The sequence below is a fragment of the Amblyomma americanum genome, chromosome 2 (genome assembly GCF_052857255.1).
Source record: "Amblyomma americanum isolate KBUSLIRL-KWMA chromosome 2, ASM5285725v1, whole genome shotgun sequence".
NCBI classification, from domain to species: domain Eukaryota; kingdom Metazoa; phylum Arthropoda; class Arachnida; order Ixodida; family Ixodidae; genus Amblyomma; species Amblyomma americanum.
In genome coordinates this window covers 208,868,529-208,886,149 of record NC_135498.1, presented here as the reverse complement: position 1 = coordinate 208,886,149, position 17,621 = coordinate 208,868,529, and the positions used below count along the sequence as shown (strand labels likewise).

At 47.5% G+C, this 17,621-nt stretch overlaps 1 protein-coding gene across 1 annotated transcript; it reads left to right on the top strand.

Annotated features, from left to right (window-relative positions):
• The first annotated feature begins 3,196 nt into the window (after positions 1 to 3,196).
• On the top strand, positions 3,197 to 4,258 carry LOC144120350 (uncharacterized). The gene has a single exon (XM_077652716.1). The coding sequence runs from the start codon at positions 3,197 to 3,199 to the stop codon at positions 4,256 to 4,258; it is 1,062 nt and encodes a 353-aa protein (XP_077508842.1).
• Positions 4,259 to 17,621: the final 13,363 nt, after the last annotated feature.

Below are 17,621 nucleotides of genomic sequence, written 5' to 3'. Positions count from 1 at the left end.
CGCCCTGGGCTGGATACATGGGCAGATGAATTTCGCCGCTTGCGTTCCCTTTGCAAACGCCTGTACAAGCGTGATCATGAGTCCTATCTTGAATATTTAGAGAATAGTGCCTCTAATCGTCCTACTGAATTCTGGAGATACGTTCGCAAACGCTCGAATAAATCTGATAGTCATATTCACTTAGTTGACTCTCATGGGAATGAAATTCGGAACGTCGCTGACGGCTTTGCTCAACACTTTTCCTCCGTGTACAAATCTCCACGTTGCGATTCCGTATGCCTTCCAGCTGGCGCACCTAATTCCGTTCTTCTTGACGAGAAGTTAGTAAGTGAGAGTCTTAAGTGTTTGAAACCATCTTTGTCCCCTGGACCTGATGGCATTCCAGCCGCCATAATAAAAGCCTTCAATAGTACCTTCGTCCCTGTTTTCACCACGATATTTAATAACTGTTTGAAAAATTCTGCCTTTCCCCGCGTGTGGAAAACGGCGCGTGTTTTCCCTGTCTTCAAATCAGGAAACAAATCTGATGTTTCGAACTACCGCCCCATTTCTCTTCTTTGTGCAACCTCTAAGCTTTTTGAATTAGCTTTGCACAAAGTACTTTCCTTCCACCTCAAACATGTAATCATACATAATCAGCATGGTTTCATAAAAGGTCGTTCTACTACAACTAACCTTGTGACTTTTATGACGTATACATCAGCTGAAGTCCTTCAGAGGAGTCAGGTAGACGCTGTGTACTGTGATTTGAGCAAAGCTTTCGACGTTGTTACTCACTCATTACTTCTTCAAAAGCTTCTGCTGCTTGAGATCGACGTTTCAATTGTAGCCCTCTTACGCAACTATCTTCTTGATCGGTCCTGCTTTGTCAGTGTAAATGGACAGACCTCATTTGTTTACACTCCAACCAGCGGAGTTCCTCAGGGCTCGGTATTAGGCCCGCTTCTGTTCTCTGTTTTTATCAATGACGTTTGCTCCGTGGTCAAAAACTCCTCGTTTCTCCTTTATGCGGACGATATAAAAATGTTCAAGGCAATACATACTCTTCATGATTGCTTGTCATTGCAATCGGACATATCCGCCTTCTCTAATTGGTGCTTGAAGAATGGGCTCACTCTCAATTCATCTAAAACCAAGGTTGTCTCATTTACGCGTAAAACGCACAGTCTTCTCTACTCTTATTCTGTGAATGGTAGGCCGCTGCCCAGGGTTGATGAAATTAATGACCTCGGCGTACTTTTCGACCGTAGCCTCAGCTTCTCCTCTCATACAAAACGCATTGCTCTACGGGCTATGCGTACACTCGGCTTCATCTGTAGGCTTTCGAGAGAGTTTCGATCCCAACTCCCTTTCTTAAAGCTCTACCTCTCCATATGCTTGCCGCTTTTGGAATATGCGTCTGTTGTTTGGAGCGGCACTTGCCAGTCGAACTGTGAAAAAATCGACAGAGTTCAGATAAAGTTTTTACGCATATTTCAACATCGGTTTTCTTGCAAAACTTCTAGCTCTCATCCCAGACGGAGTAACTCACTGCAGCTTCCTTCTCTTAGCTGCCGTCGCGTGAGGGCAGATATAATTTTCTTGTATAAACTTCTTCATGGTCACATTCTATGCCCTCAGCTCCTAGCGCGTATCCTTTTGCGTGTACCGCGAAAGAGCATAAGGGAATTCAGACCATTCCAAGTTTCTGCGCTCCTGCACTTCCTCTCCCCTGAGGACAGAATGCAAAAGTTGTTTAATTCTCTTTGTCCTCACCTTGATATATTCGAAAATTCTCTCCCTTCCTTTATATTGAATGTCCGTGACGTTCCACTTTGAGCACTCTTTTTCTCATACATAACTTCCCCTTTCATGCATTTTGTCTTTACTACACTTGTGCGTTTGCACCGGTATTATATTGTTTTTTTCTCTCCTTAATTGTACATCACGTGTACTTGTTTTCATTAATATTATTTCTTTAATACTGTGTACTCACGCCTGATTGTCTGTAACGCGTTCACTAATTACATTTCTTATTGTGTATGATTGTATTTCTAGCTTGTATTTCAGAGATCTCTTATTCGTTCATATTAGTACTGACTTTATTCTTGTTTGTATTTTGATATATGCTGTACTTGGCTGTTATCGGTCGTTCTTGTGTTCATTCTCTTTGTTTATTGTTTTTTTAGTTATTTATATGTCTGTTGCCTGTTCTAGCTGTTTTCATTTACCGCTGTTCTCGCTGTTTCCTTGTTCTCGCTTTTTTGTTTCATGCTTGCTGTCGCGCCTAGTTTATGTGTCTTTTTTTTTCTATCGCCTTGACTGCTGCATTACCTCCCCTGAGTGTCTTCCTTTCTTCCTTTGTAGTGAAATAAATGTACATTTTGTGCGTGTGAATGGTGTACCAGCACCAAGACCTTTGGGTTGTTCCTGGGCACCGAAAAAATAAAGATTGATTGATTGATTTATTATTATTATTATTATTATTATTATTATTATTATTATTATTATTATTATTATTATTATTATTATTATTATTATTATTATTATTATTATTATTATGATCGGGCCCACCATAAAGCGAAACGCCCTGGGCTGGATACATGGGCAGATGAATTTCGCCGCTTGGGTTCCCTTTGCAAACGCCTGTACAAGCGGGATCATGAGTCCTATCTTGAATATTTAGAGAATAGTGCCTCTAATCGTCCTACTGAATTCTGGAGATACGTTCGCAAGCATTCGAATGAATCTGATAGTCATATTCACTTAGTTGACTCTCATGGGAATGAAATTCGAAATGTCGCTGACGGCTTTCCTCAACACTTTTCCTCCGTGTAGAAATCTAAACGTTGCGATTCCGTATGCCTTCCAGCTGCAGCACCTAATTCCGTTCTTCTTGACGAGGAGTTGGTGAGTGTCTTAAGTGTTTAAAACCATCTTTGTCCCCTGGACCTGATGGCATTCCAGCCGCCATAATAAAAGACTTCAATAGTACCTTCGTCCCTGTTTTAACCACGATATTTCATAACTGTTTGAAAAATTCTGCCTTTCTTCGCGTGTGGAAAACGGCGCGTGTTTTCCCTGCCTTCAAATCAGGAAACAAATCTGATGTTTCGAACTACCGCCCCATTTCTCTTCTTTGTGCAACCTCTAATCTTTTTCTGCCCGTCCACCGGACATCTCGCCGAAATGGACGCCCGCTCTCAACCGAACCGATATGTGCCAGCCTTGCGCCATCACCGCTTCGCCCGATCGTGCGCTGACCTCACCAGTGCACTGCACCCTCGACAGACAGTTGGAAACACCATCGCCATCAACATCCTCTCCCGCTCCAGCTTTTAAGCAGCTTCGGCCACCGGCGTCGCTTTGTGGGCTCGGTGGCTGTGGCACGATGCGGTCGCTTAACCCGTTCTGCCTCGCCATGCAGGTTAGTAAGCCATGTTGTCTTTACGCTAAGAAATCTAGTGATTACTTTTTGATACAGCTGCCGAGCCCGCAATGCTGCCTTGCCATTGTCACTGAGTGTTCTGATGTCATTATTTCCTTGCTTTTGTTGTCCGGCGACATAGAGACTAACCCCGGCCCTGCCTCACTCGAAACTGTAGTTACGGAACTTAAAAAATTGTCCGCCGGTCAGTCGACATTAATCGCGGAAGTTACAGACCTCAAAAACCAGCTACTAACAACAGACAACCTTATTTCTGATCTAAGCAGGCGCATTAGCGCTCTTGAAGGTCATTACCAAACCATACAGTCACTACGCACAGAGATAGAAAGCCTAAGCACTCATACCACCCAGGCAACTCGCCAGCTCTGTGATCTCGAGGATCGCATAGACGAAGCAGAAAACCAATCACGAAGAAACAACCTCATATTCTACAACATTCCGGACCCTGACTCATCTGAAACGTGGGCCGACTCTGAAAAGCTACTAATTCGCCATTGCTCCGAGTTTTTGAACATCACCCTCGACCCCAAAACAATAGACCGCACTCACCGTCTTGGGCGCCACGTACCTGATCGCTGCCGTCCGTTAATTGTCAAATTCGCACTTTTCAAAACGAAGGACGAAATTCTAGCTAATGGCCGCAAATTCAAGGACACTGACTACTCCGTCGGTGAAGATTTTTCACGCCGCGTTCGCAATGTGCGCAGACACCTAGTTACATTTGCCAAAAGCAAGTCTAACCGTTTTTCTTTGCGATACAAAACCCTGTTCATCGGTTCCCGACGATATATCTTAGACGAACCATCGCAATCTGTAAAAGTGATACTATAGCAGTTGCTGCGCCGCCAGGCCCCAGCCGCTCATGTACCTGCCACCCCCCAGCCTAATCTTTCCTTTTCGGCGATTTTCACAAACATACGTAGTTTTCTTCTGAAACGCGAAATAATCTCCAATCTTGTGTGTTCATCTGCTAGTAACTTGCTGATACTTACCGAAACATGGCTCACTATGGCATCACCGATACTGAAGGTGTTGCTGACTTACCGAATTTTAACCTTTTTCGCAAAGATCGCACATCCGCTGGAGGTGGAGGCGTTCTCATCGCAGTTAGCAATCAGTTCTCGTGTACAGTTATTAATATTCCATCAGACCTTGAGATAGTATGGCTACTTTGTCGCGCTGCGCCCCAAACCGTACTGCTGGGCGTTTGTTATAGAGCGCCAAATACCAACTCCGATTTCTCTCGAATTCTTAACGACGTGATCAGCCAATTAACGAGAAAATACCCAAAAGCGCATATCATTCTTTTTGGAGACTTCAATTTTCAAGAAATCAACTGGCAGACACAGACAGCAGTCGGCAACAGGGAAGCGAATGATTTTATCGAGGTCTGCCTAAACTTCAACTTAACTCAAGTGGTATCTGAACCGACCCGCGTTGCAAACATCCTAGATCTAATCCTGACTACCCACCCGGAAGCCCTCTCATCTATCACTTATCTACGCGAAATCAGCGACCATAAAGTAATTCACGCCACATTTGAGTTCCACCCATCACGACGCCAGAATCAAAAAAAAACTATTCGCCTCTACGACAAAGGAAACTATGAAGCCTTTAGTCTTGAATTAAACCAATATCTCACAACATTTGAAGCATCTTTTCACGATAATTCAGTAAATGACAATTGGTCCCGTTTTAAGAAAAAGATTAGCGAACTAACCGATAGATACATCCCCAAAATAAGCTTCCACTCTGACCGCCAGAAACCATGGTATACCAAAACGATAAAAAGACTCGACAATAAAAAGAAGCGCCTTTTCCGTGCGGCAAAATTAAAGCAATACGACGAGTGCGTATGGAAAAAAATACTATAGAGCCGAACGCACCTACCTATCAGAAATTCGCAACGCAAAATTCTCTTTCCTTCACAACGACCTCCCCAAATTGTTGACTTCCAATCCCAGAAAGTTTTGGCAGGTCATAAGTGAGTACCCGGCACATACCATCACTCTAACTAAAGAGTCTGGAGAGGAAGCTGATGACATTGAGTGCGCTGACATTTTTCATAACGCCTTTTCATCTGTGTTCACTAATGAAATTCACCCACCAACTGCAACTTTCGCTGTCAATATAGAGTCCAGCATGCCTGCTATCGCGTTTTCTGAAGCCGGCATTTCCTCGCTCATTGAACACCTTAAACTTCATCATCGGCCGGCGTCGACGAAATTAACTCCAAAATACTGCGCAACACTAAGAATATTTCTGCAATGTACTTATTGTTATTGTTTTCACAGTCGCTTTCTACAGGTTCCATTCCGGATGACTGGAAAGTGGGAAAGGTCATTCCCGTCTTTAAGTCCGGTAACAAAGATTCTCCTTTAAATTACCGTCCGATATCATTAACCAGCATACCTTGCAAAATCATGGAACACGTCATCTATTCTCAAATCATGGACTTTCTTGACGCTATCAACTTCTTTCATCCCTCACAACACGGGTTTCGCAAGGGTTTGTCATGTGAAACTCAACTGGCCGTCTTTCTTTATGACGTTCACTCTAACCTCGACCTAAATTTACAAACTGACGCTATTTTTCTAGACTTTGCTAAAGCATTTGATTAAGTTCCCCACACGCCTTTACTGCTAAAACTAACCATGCTTTTAACTGCATCCTAACGTCTTATTGTGGATCGAAGAATTCCTTTCTAACCGCTCCCAGTTTGTTCTCGCTAAAAGCCAGACTTCCAACCCTCTTCCAGTAACATCAGGCGTACCCCAAGGTTCTGTACTTGCTCCCCTCCTATTCTTAATCTACATAAACGACTTACCCTCAAACCTGGTTTGCAATGTTCGTCTGTTTGCAGACGACTGCGTTATTTACCACACGATTTCCAACACCATTGACCAATCACTGCTCCAAAACGACATTGACACAGTGCATGCCTGGTGCGATGACTGGCTAATGTCGCTTAATCCTAAAAAATGTAAACTCGTATCTTTTCACCGCCGGCGTAACCCCCATATTTTCCCTTACTCCGTTGCTAACGTTCCACTAGAATCTGTATACTCATACAAGTACCTAGGTGTCACCTTGTGCCAGGATCTCTCCTGGCGCTCTCATGTAACGAATATCTTCGCATCAGCTAACCGGTCATTGGGTTTTTTGAAACGTCATCTACGGCACGCCCCTCAAAGTATTAAACTTCTCGCCTACCAATCACTCATTCGACCAAAACTAGAATACGCATCTGCTATCTGGAGCCCGCAACAAGCATATCTCATCAGTTCACTAGAATCTGTCCAAAATAGCGCCACGAGGTTCATTCATTCTGCCTATTCATACGACATCAGTGTATCGTCACTTAAACGACAATCAGGTTTATCAACTCTTGCCCATCGTCATCGCATTGCTTCTCTTAGTCTGTTTCATAAGTTTTTTTACAGTTCCCTCGGACAACCACCCTACATCACACCGCCCGCTCGCATATCTCATCGCACCGGCCATCCACTGCAAGTGTCATGCCAACGCACCCGCACCGTCACTTTTTCCGCATCCTTTTTTCTTCGCACTGCTAAAGACTCGAATGGCCTTCCCCACGACGTTGATGCCATCACCTGCCAATCAATTTTTGTGAACAATTTAAATATGCATTTCATAAATATCATGTAAGCAATCATATTCAACCTATACTCCGTCTCACAAGATGTTTGCAGCACTACGAAAGGTACAGCTCTCTCGTCCAATCAGGATGGCGCGCACTACATTAGTGTGTTCCTACGCGCCTGTGGCTCGATCCACCTGATGTCCAGGTGGCTTCTTTCTACCTCTATTTATAGTAGCACCGAGCCACAGGTGTTCCACCGCGCAGCGCCGCGCCTTTCCTCGAAATCCAACTTTCAATTTTCAGTTTTCTCTCGCTTCTTTCCCTCCTTTATCTCTTCCTTTACGATGCGGTTCGGGTGTCCACCGAGATATTGTCTTTCTTCTTTCCCTCCCTCCTTTATCCCTTCCTTTACTGCGCGGTTCGGGTGTCCACCGATATATGTGAGACAACCAGGGTACTGTTCTCATCAGTTCCTGTGTTGTCGCGTCGCAGTAAATTTCAGTAATCGTGTCATGTGCATATAAATTTATTTACTCCAGCGTGCCGAGGCAGCCGAGTGTCGATGGTGGCGAAATGCAAAACAAGCCCATGTGCTGCGCGAGAGGCAATGCACGTTAAACGGGTTCGATCATCTCATCGTCCTCATAACAACTGAATTCAGCACTGCTGGTTGTGTCGTCCTCCAGGTTGACAACAATGGCCGGTCCCTGGTCAACAACATCGTCGATGATGTGGTCCAGTTTTCTCATCACATCTTCCTCACTGATAATATGCTGCACGTAATTCTTCCATTTCTCAACAGTCCCTTGCGTGATGCCTTGCCAAACCAGAGGCTCGACGTCTTGGAGCTTAAACGTCTTGTTTTGGCTGGCCACGAAACCCTTGACGTCGCTCCAGACAAGCTCTATCGGGTTCAGTTGGCAGTGGTACGGTGGCAGGCGCACAACGAGATGGCCAGCAGCTTTAGCAATGCAGTCGACACGGTATTGCTCCCCACCTGTGTTCACATTGCTGACAAGCTGCATGAGCTCGGCCTTCACCATGCCGCTGCTCCACGCGACACCTTTTCCGGACAGCCAAGCCTGTATGTCCTTTTTGAGGCTACTCAACCGCGGCACTTTATCCTGCTTCACAGAATGATATGGCGCGTTGTCCATCACTATAACGCTGCCGGGTGGTAGTAGTGGGAGAAGTCTCCTGGAGAACCAGTTTTCGTAGTGTTCCCCGTTCATTTCCTCGTGGTAATCGCCCGAGTTTTTTTTCGCTCGGAAAACTTCCGCTGCGCCTTCGACAAAACCTTGCTCACTACCGCAATGCGTCCCAATAAGCCTGCCACCTTTGCCACTGGGGTTTTGTAGACCAGTCGACAGTCCGGATCGATGCGCTTGGTGTGCAGATTGGATGGTGCAGTCAGTCCACACTCGACTTCGCGTGTGGCCGGCGTTAACCCACGTTTCGTCGGTGAAGAAAATAGGCCTACCCTGGCGTCGCAGCTCCGCTATCTGGCGCAGGTACCGGCGGCGACACTGCACAATGTGCGTCGCTTCGATTAACATCGCATTCCGAGAGCGCTTCTTATATCGGAAGCCAAGTTTCTTCAACATCCTCTGCATTGTCGCTGCGGACACGGTCGGTAGCGTTTCGTCCTCTTCGAAATGCGCAACCACCTTCGCGATAGTTGGGATTTCCCCTCTCTGGAAAAAGGTGTGTACCACCCTTCGCAACACGCTCAGGTCAAAATCGTCCAGCTTCTTCGTCCGCTCGCGGCCTCTTCCGCCAGCACGCTTCTTCGGTGACAACACTCGGCCCGCGTTCAACGTCTCCGTTGTCCACTTGTAAAGCGTTCGCTCGCTCACCTGCGTGAGTTTTGCCGTCCTCTTGATGAGCGCATTTGTACTCCAACTGCCCACGCACTCGACGCGAAGCGCTTCAAGAACATTTAAAGCCACCTGCTTCGCCTGCTTGGGGAAACAGCGCACTGTCGGTGTAGAGCACACAGGAGACACAACAGACTAGTCCGACGCCATGTTGGATAGTGGCAACGCATCACTACCTCGCAGCAGGCCTCCGCAGAGCTGTGTCCGTACGGGCTTTGTCTGGTAATTTCACCAGTGATTGAAACACTCCCTACCATTTAAATATACCTGTCCAAATCATGTTTTTAGTTGCAATGCTTATTGTTTTGATTAATAGTCATACACTCCTCAAATATTCGAGGGACTATTTTCTGCGTTTCTGCAGCCCTGATTGGACGAGAGAGCTCTACCTTCCGTAGTGCTGCAAACATCTTGTGAGACGAAGTATATATTTGTACTCCCACCCCTTATGTAACACCCCCAAAGTGGGGTCTTTAAGGTAATAAAGTGAAGTGAAGTGAAGTGAATTAGCTTTGCACAAAGTACTTTCCTTCCAGTTTAAACATGTAATCATACATAATCATCATCGTTTCATAAAAGGTCGTTCTACTACAACTAACCTTGTGACTTTTATGATGTATACATCAGCTGAAGTCCTTCAGAGGAGTCAGGTAGACGCTGTGTACTGTGATTTGAGCAAAGCTTTCGACGTTGTTACTCACTCATTACTTCTTCAAAAGCTTCTGCTGTTTGAGATCGACGTTTCAATTGTAGTCCTCCTACGCAACTATCTTCTTGATCGGTCCTGCTTTGTCAGTGTAAATGGACAAACCTCATTTGTTTACACTCCAACCAGCGGAGTTCCTCATGGCTCGGTATTAGGCCCGCTTCTGTTCTCTGTTTTTATCAATGACGTTTCCTCCATGGTCAAAAACTCCTCGTTTCTCCTTTATGCGGACGAAATAGAAATGTTCAAGGCATACTCTTCATGATTGCTTGTCATTGCAATCGGACATATCCGCCTTCTCTGATTGGTGCTTGAAAATGGGCTCACTCTCAATTCATCTAAAAGCAAGGTTGTCTCATTTACGCGTAAAACGCACAGTCTTCTCTACTCTTTTTCTGTGAATGGTAGGCCGCTGCTCAGGGTTGATGAAATTAATGACCTCGGCGTACTTTTCGACCGTAGTCTCAGCTTCTCTCATACAAAACGCATTGCTCTGCGGGCTATGCGTACACTCGGCTTCATATGAAGGCTTTCTAGAGAGTTTCGAGCCCCACTTCCTTTTTTAAAGCTCTACCTCTCCATATGCTTGCCGCTATTGGAATACGCGTCTTTTGTTTGCAGCGGCACTTGGCAGTCGAACTGTGAAAAACTCGACAGAGTACAGCTAAAGGTTTTACGCATATTTCAAGATTGGTTTTGTTGCAAAACTTCCAGCTCTCGTCCCAGATGGAGTAGGTCACTGCAGCTTCCTTCTCTTAGCTGCCGTCGTGTGAGGGCAGATATAATTTTCTTGTATAAACTTCTTCATGGTCACATTCTATGCCCTCAGCTCCTAGCGCGTATCCTTTTGCGTGTACCGCGAAAGAGCATAAGGGAATTCAGACCATTCCAAGTTTCTGCGCTCCTGCACTCCCTCTCCCCTGAGGACAGAATGCAAAAGTTGTTTAATTCTCTTTGTCCTCACCTTGATATATTCGAAAATTCTCTTCCTTCCTTTATATTGGATGTCTGTGACGTTCCTCTTTGAGTACTCTTTTTCTCATACATAACTTCCCCTTTCATGCATTTTTGTCTTTACTACGCTTGTGCATTTCCATCGGTATTATATTTTTTTTCTCTCCTTTTTTGTTCATCACGTCTACTTGTTTTCGTTAATATTATTTCTTTAATACTGTGTACTCACGCCTGATTGTCTGTAACGCGTTCACTAATTACATTTCTTATTGTGTATGATTGTATTTCTAGCTTGCATTTCAGACCTTTCTTACTCTTTCAAATTAGTATTGGCTTTATTCTTGTTTGTATTTTGCTTTATGCTGTACTTGGCTGTTATCGGTCGTTCTTGTGTTCATTCTCTTTGATTATTGTTTAATTAGTTATTTATATGTCTGTTGCCTGTTCTAGCTGTTTTCATTTACCGCTGTTCTCGCTGTTGTCTTGTTCTCGTTTTTTTGCTTCATGCTTGCTGTCACGCCTAGTTTATGTGTCTTTTTTTCTATCGCCTTGACTGATGATGCATTACCTCCCCTGAGTGTCTTCCCTTGTGGTGAAATAAATTTACATTTTGTGCGTGTGAATGGTGTACCAGCACCAAGACCTTTGGGTTGTTCCTGGGCACCGAAAACTAAAGATTGATTGATTTATTGATTGATTATTATTATTATGCGGCAGCTGTTCGTGAGCTCGCGGCGCCTCCTGCACAGCACCTCCCATTTCACCCGCAGCTGTCGCCCGCTTTACCGCCACCTTCCTACCAGCGGCCACCTCAGCAGGACCTCGTCATACCACCGCCGGCTCGGAAAGCCGACATCTGGCGCACTCCTCGTCAGCGGTCGTTCTGCAACCATTGCGGGGAAGCCGGCCTCCTGTATTACCAATGCCCCTCCCGTGGAATTAGGCTTCGGGGATTTTCACGTGATGCCCCGCGACGTCGGTTCGATGAGCGTCCTCGCGAAATCGCGGAATACTTTGCTGCTAGCGCACTTCTCCGACTGTCCGCCCACAGTCGCCCGCACCTTTACGCTACCCGTCGCCCAGCCGCCGTCGGTTTACCGATGGGCCAAGAAATGGGTGGTTGGCAAGCCTGTTTGGAGAAACTGAATGCGGCGGCCTCAAGGGGGGGGGGGGGGTTGCTGATAAACGAATATGCTGTCCTTAAGACCCCTCCGTGGCGATTCGGTACGATTCTATGACATCGATGCCGGCACAGAGTGATCCCGTGCCTCTGAGTTCCCGTCCTGTCGACGATATTGCAAGTGCCAATCCTCCCGTTCCTATTTACGGGCACCTGTCACTGCCGGCGTTGATACAGGCGCAGACTTTTCAATAATGTGTCAAAATATTGAGGATCGCCTTAGCAAGGTCAAAACTGAATGGTCGGGACCACAAACTCGCACCACTGATGGTCACCTTATGTCACCGGCCGGCCGTTGCACTTCACGCGTCACAAGTGCGAACTCAGTGTTTGTTGCCGCTTTTGTGGTCCTGCCGCACTGTTGCAAGGACCTTATACTTGGCATGGACTGTTTGCGAGAGCATGGTATCGTAATTAACGTTCGTCGCCGTTTGGTCACGTTTTCCAAGCGCACAGGAAACACAGCAAACTCCGAACAACGCCGCACACCTTTGCGAATCACGGACGTGGACGCAACCACGCCGCCGCGCTCATGTGCGCTCGTTACCGGCCTCTGCGACGACATATCCAGTGCTACTAGTGTTGCCGAACATAACCTTGACCTTGTTTTGCATAAAGGCGTCTGCGTTCCACGCGGTATTGTCCATCTGACCCATGGCATAGCGGACGTGCTTCTTATAAATTTCGCGAACGAACTGCAGCACACTGATAAGGGCTCCACGGTGTCATGCTTTGAAGACATATCCGAAAACTTACCACTGTCTCGCACTCCAGGGCTGTATGTCGGACGCCTCAATTCGGCCTAGATGTAAACCCCGCCTTTTCACCGGCCGAGAAAGATTCACTCGTCACGGTGCTGTCACACATTCAAAAATGTTTCTTGTCCACCTACGTGGTCAATCAGAAGCCCTTTACGAAGCACTTCATTGTAACTGACGAACGTATCCGCCCCACTCCGACAGCACCCATACCGAGTATCACCCCTGGAACGTGAAGTCATCGCTCAGCAGGTGGATGCAAAGTTGAATGACTGTGGCATACCGCCATCGAGGAGCCCCTAGACATCACCTGTTGCTCTGGGTAAGAATAAAGACGGCAGTCTACGGTTTTCTGTTAACTACAGCAATCTTAACCAGATAAAAAACGTCTACCCATTACCGCGCACAAATGACTCTTTGGACCTGCTGCGTCACGCGCGCAACTTTTCTTCGCTCGGTCTGAAGAGCGGCTAATGGCCAATCGAAGTTGACGAACGGGACTGCGAGAAGACGGCGTTTATTTCGCCCGATCGACTTTATTAATTAAATGTCTTACCTTTCGGATTGTGCTCCGCTGTAGCGAAATTTCAGCAAATGATCGACGCAGTCTTATCGGGCCTTAAAAAGCAAACATGCCTAGTGTATCAGGATGATGTTGTCGCCAATATTTTAGGGACACCTCCACAGCCTTTCTGCCATGATACAAGATATAAGAACTGCTGGACTGAGGCTGAAACCTGAAAAATGCCACTTTGGTTACGAAAAGCTGCGCTTCCTGGACCACGTTGTCAGCCACTGAGGCGTCGACCCCGATCCCCCTAAAACTGCAGTCATTGCCAACTTCCCTACAGACATTCGATGGCTTACTGCACTGCTTGCTAAAACACCCGTACTTGCCAGCTTCTATGCTCATGCCGAGCCTCTCCTCCACACAAATGCCAGCAACGTCGGCCTCGGCGCTGTACTCGTTCAGTAGCAGGACGGAGGCGAGCGAGTCATAGCGTACGCCAGCCGGACTTTGTCCGCGCTTAATCCAATTATTCAACCATCGAGAAAGAATGCATCGCTGTTGCATGGGCTGTAATGAAACTCGGACGGTATCTGTACGGCCGCCACTTTCGGATCGTGAGCGACCACCACTCTCTATGCTGGCTGACCACCTTACGCTATCTCTCTGGCTGCCTAGCACGATGGACCTTACGTCTACGGGAGTTTGACAGGACCATCGTGTACAAGTCCGCGCGCCAGCACAAAGACGCTGACTACTTGTCCCGCTCTCCAGTCGAGGCTGCGAACGAGGGCGAAGAACCGGGCTTTCCTGTCATCGCGGCCATCGACGCAATAACTGTTTCGCAGCAGAAACGCGAGGACCCGAAGTTCGAACCACTGATCGGCTTCCAGGAAGCGCATATTCCGGAAATCCGCGTTGTTTCGCTAGAGCGCAGTCCTCGTTTTGTATGCAAAACAACGTTCTATACAAGATCAACTTTGCTCCAACGGGAAGAGATTATCTCCTTGTCGTGCCAGAGTCTCTGCGCACAGAAATCTTGCAGGCATTTTATGACAAGCAACACCACCGATCACCTAGGGTACTCCCGTGCTCTGGCTCGCATCAAAAGGACTTACTACTGGCCAAAACTTGCGGCGGCAGTTCGCCACTTCGTGAGAACGTGTCACGCTTGCCAGCGACGGAAAGTACTGTCTCTACGACCAGCCGGTTTACTGCACCGTGTACAAGTGCCCAGACTCCTGTTTGAGCAAGTTGGCATGGATATGTTGGGTCCTTTCCCAACTTCCTCCTCGGGAAGCAGGTGGATAATTGGGCTACGCTGAAACCTAGGCCATCCAGCGCGGCACGGTGGCCGCGACAGCGATATTCTTGGTCGAGCGCATAGTCCTATGGGACGGCGCCCGCCGCAGTTATAAAGTTATAATAACCGAGCGCTGCACGGCTTTCACTGCCAAGCTGCTGGAATTCATCATGCAGCTGAGTAGCACTATCCATCGTTAGTCAACCGCATACCATCCAGAAACGAATGCCCTACCGAACGTCTCAACAAAACTCTCGCTGACATGGTGTATATGCACGTGGATGTTAAACATTGGTCTTTGGGTGACATCCTGATTTACGCCACCTTCGAATACAACACGGCACAAGAAACCACGGAAATGACGCCCTTCGCTCTACTGTATGGCCGCGAGGTGTCCACAATGCTAGAAGCCATGTTGCCCCATGATAGCTTTGACACCGAATTTGGTGCAGAGCATTTCACCCGAGGCGCAGAAGAAGCGCGGCAGCTTGCAAGACTGAGAAATTGGAACTAGCTAGGTCGCGATGCCCGGTTGCAACCAACGCCACCGAGTAGGAACGTTCGAACCGGATGGCAGGGTGTGGGTGTGGACTCCCAATCGACGTCGAGGGCTTTTCGAGATACTTTTCAAGCAGTGCTTCAGTCTCTTCAAAGCGCTCCGTCAAGTGAGCGACGTGATATACCAAGTTTTTCCAGATAGCTCTCCTACAACTATTCGTCGTCAGCAGAGTCTCGAAGTGGTCCATGTTGTGCGGATGAAATCTTATTTTTCCCGAGACCTGAGCTAGTGGCCCAAAGCCACGCCATCACTGCATGTTTCTCGTGAATGCTTTTTTCTTCTCTTGTGCATGCTTCGGTTCGACGCTTTTTTAGAGATGATATAATGCAGCCTCTGTACCAGCAGCGGCTGGGTGGCAGCCCATCGCGCACTTTGTGCACCGAAAGGAAGAAGCTGAAGTGCCCTAGATGCTCTGAGTCCCACAGCGGCGGCGTTTGCCGCGCGACCACCCTGAAGTGTGCCAACTGCCATGGCCCTCACGATTCCTCTTTGAAAGACTGCCCCCGCTGGCAGAACGAACGAGAAGTGCTGAAGCAAATGGTGCGTGACCATTCCACGCACAGAGAAGCCGCTGCTAAGGTGCGACCACTTCGTTCGCGCCTCCGAAGAACTTCAAAGAAAGCCGTTGCTTGTGGTAGGGAGGCATCCAGCACTGCTTCATCTCGACCCCCTCCTCCACCTGCCGTACTAAATCAAGGGAGCCCGACGGTTGGAGAAGCTGGACTTGCTGCTTCGGACGTTACCTGGGCATCACCCCCGTCACCCAGTGCTGGCCCAGTGGCTAGCACTGGGTGTCGGGGCTAGGAAAGTCTATGCCATCTCCATGTTCTGCGCTTATTGTTTATCAGGAGAAAGGCCAAGACCTCGGCCATGGCCAAGACTTGCAGGTTATGGCAATGCTCAAATCCGCTTGTGTGCCATACGCACTGTGCTGGAAGGCCTGCCCACGGCAGCAGCACAGATGCGCTGCAAGTACCGGACGCGCTGACTTCAGTTCTAGCGGGTCTACAGTAGCCCGAACAATGGCTCCCCCATCGTTAACATTTGGACAGCAGCTGAAGCAAAACTCTTTTTTTCAATGGAATGGCCGCGGACTCCAGTAATGAATTTTAGATATTCGGCAATATGTTTACTTAAATAATTGCCCGATTCTTGTCAATTTTGAGCCGATTGTACCAACGATATTGCGTCTGTCAGGCGTTTGCATCTCCTACACACCGAGGGAACAGTAAAGTCATCGTCTGCATTCTGCGTGAACTTACATATGTGCCTCATCCAGTTCTCCCCAATACCGACAACCAGTACGTTTGCCTAACAGTGAAGAGGTGTAATCTCACGTTTAAGCTTGTGGGTGCGTATCTGTCGGCATCAAGTCGATTTGATGTCGCACAATTGAGTGACTTCATCGCGGTTACACACGACCCTTGGATCGTCAAGGGCGATTTTACCGCTCACCACATCATGTGGGGAGCCTTTAGAATGAATGTTAAGAGACGAAAGCTTGTGTCCTTGTCCTCTGACCATTACCTTCAGTGTCTAAATGACGGCTCCCCAACGTACATTCGATCGAAAACTTACTGCTGCTTCCTCGCGTTGGCTCTCGTTTCTCGGTGCCTTATCAGCAACGTCCATTGGTTTCCGGATATTAAAACCCGCAAAAGTGACTGTATCCGTATATATCTGATCATTACTGGCCTTTCCACATGCACCTCTTACACACGCATGCGACGCATGAATTGGTCAGTGTTTCAAGCACTTATGGAAGATGCTTGCAGAGAAGGTTCCTCCGTTGGTTTAGAAGAGAAAATTAAGGAGGCCATGGAAAACGCGACAAGGATATTCACTTTTTTTACAATGCACCCAGAATTTGATATATATCTGCAGCGCCTACGACCACTGCGACGGAGGACAGAGTGTAGAAACCGACGCACAAAGTCCAGCCTTGACCTCAGAGATGCGAGGCGCATGCAAAAGAAAATTCAGCGCAGAATTCAAAACCTCCAGGCACAACGTCAGAAATCATTCTGTGAAACACTTGATCAACTGAAACCATTGTCACGCATCTGGAATGTTGCTCGCGACCTCCGAACATTCCCACACCAGCTGCACCCTTTCAAGTCCCTGGCACTCTACTAACGACGTGGCGAAGTCCAGGTAGCTGAGGATTTCTGCGCTGGGGTAGCAGGACCATTCACCCCACCCACAACGATGCATTGCAGCGATGTTCCCGCTTCTCGGGAATCTCGGATGGACCTTCCCTTCTCCGTGGAGGCACTTGATGCCGCGCTGGCTTGTTGCAGACTGTCATAATCGCCGGGACTCGACGTGTGCCATTTTCTGCACTTGCAAACCTTGGACAAGAAGCTAGGCGTGTCCTTTTGGAGTGCCACAACAAATCAGAGCATGAGGGCACAGGACCAGACGAGTGGAAGCCCAGTCGTCTAGTTCCGCTCCTGAAACCAGAGAAATCGCCACTTGACCTCACATCATACCGTCCAATTGAGCTGGCTAGCTGCGTTGGCAAAATACTGGAAAGGATGGTACTTACGCGTATTGAGTAGTACCTTGAGCGCAACCGTATATGCCCGGCTATAATGTCCTGAATTCGACGTGGACGCTCTTCAATTGGCAACGTGGTCGACCTGATGCCATCCGTTAAGCTTCAAAAACATTTGAAGTGCTATACCGTGGCATTGATTATGGATAAAAAGGGCGCATACGACCATATAACTCACACGGCTATTT

What these genes read in the sequence shown, in the direction of transcription:
- LOC144120350 (XM_077652716.1), top strand. Translation starts at nt 3,197, where the DNA reads ATGTGCCAGCCTTGCGCCATCACCGCTTCGCCCGATCGTGCGCTGACC.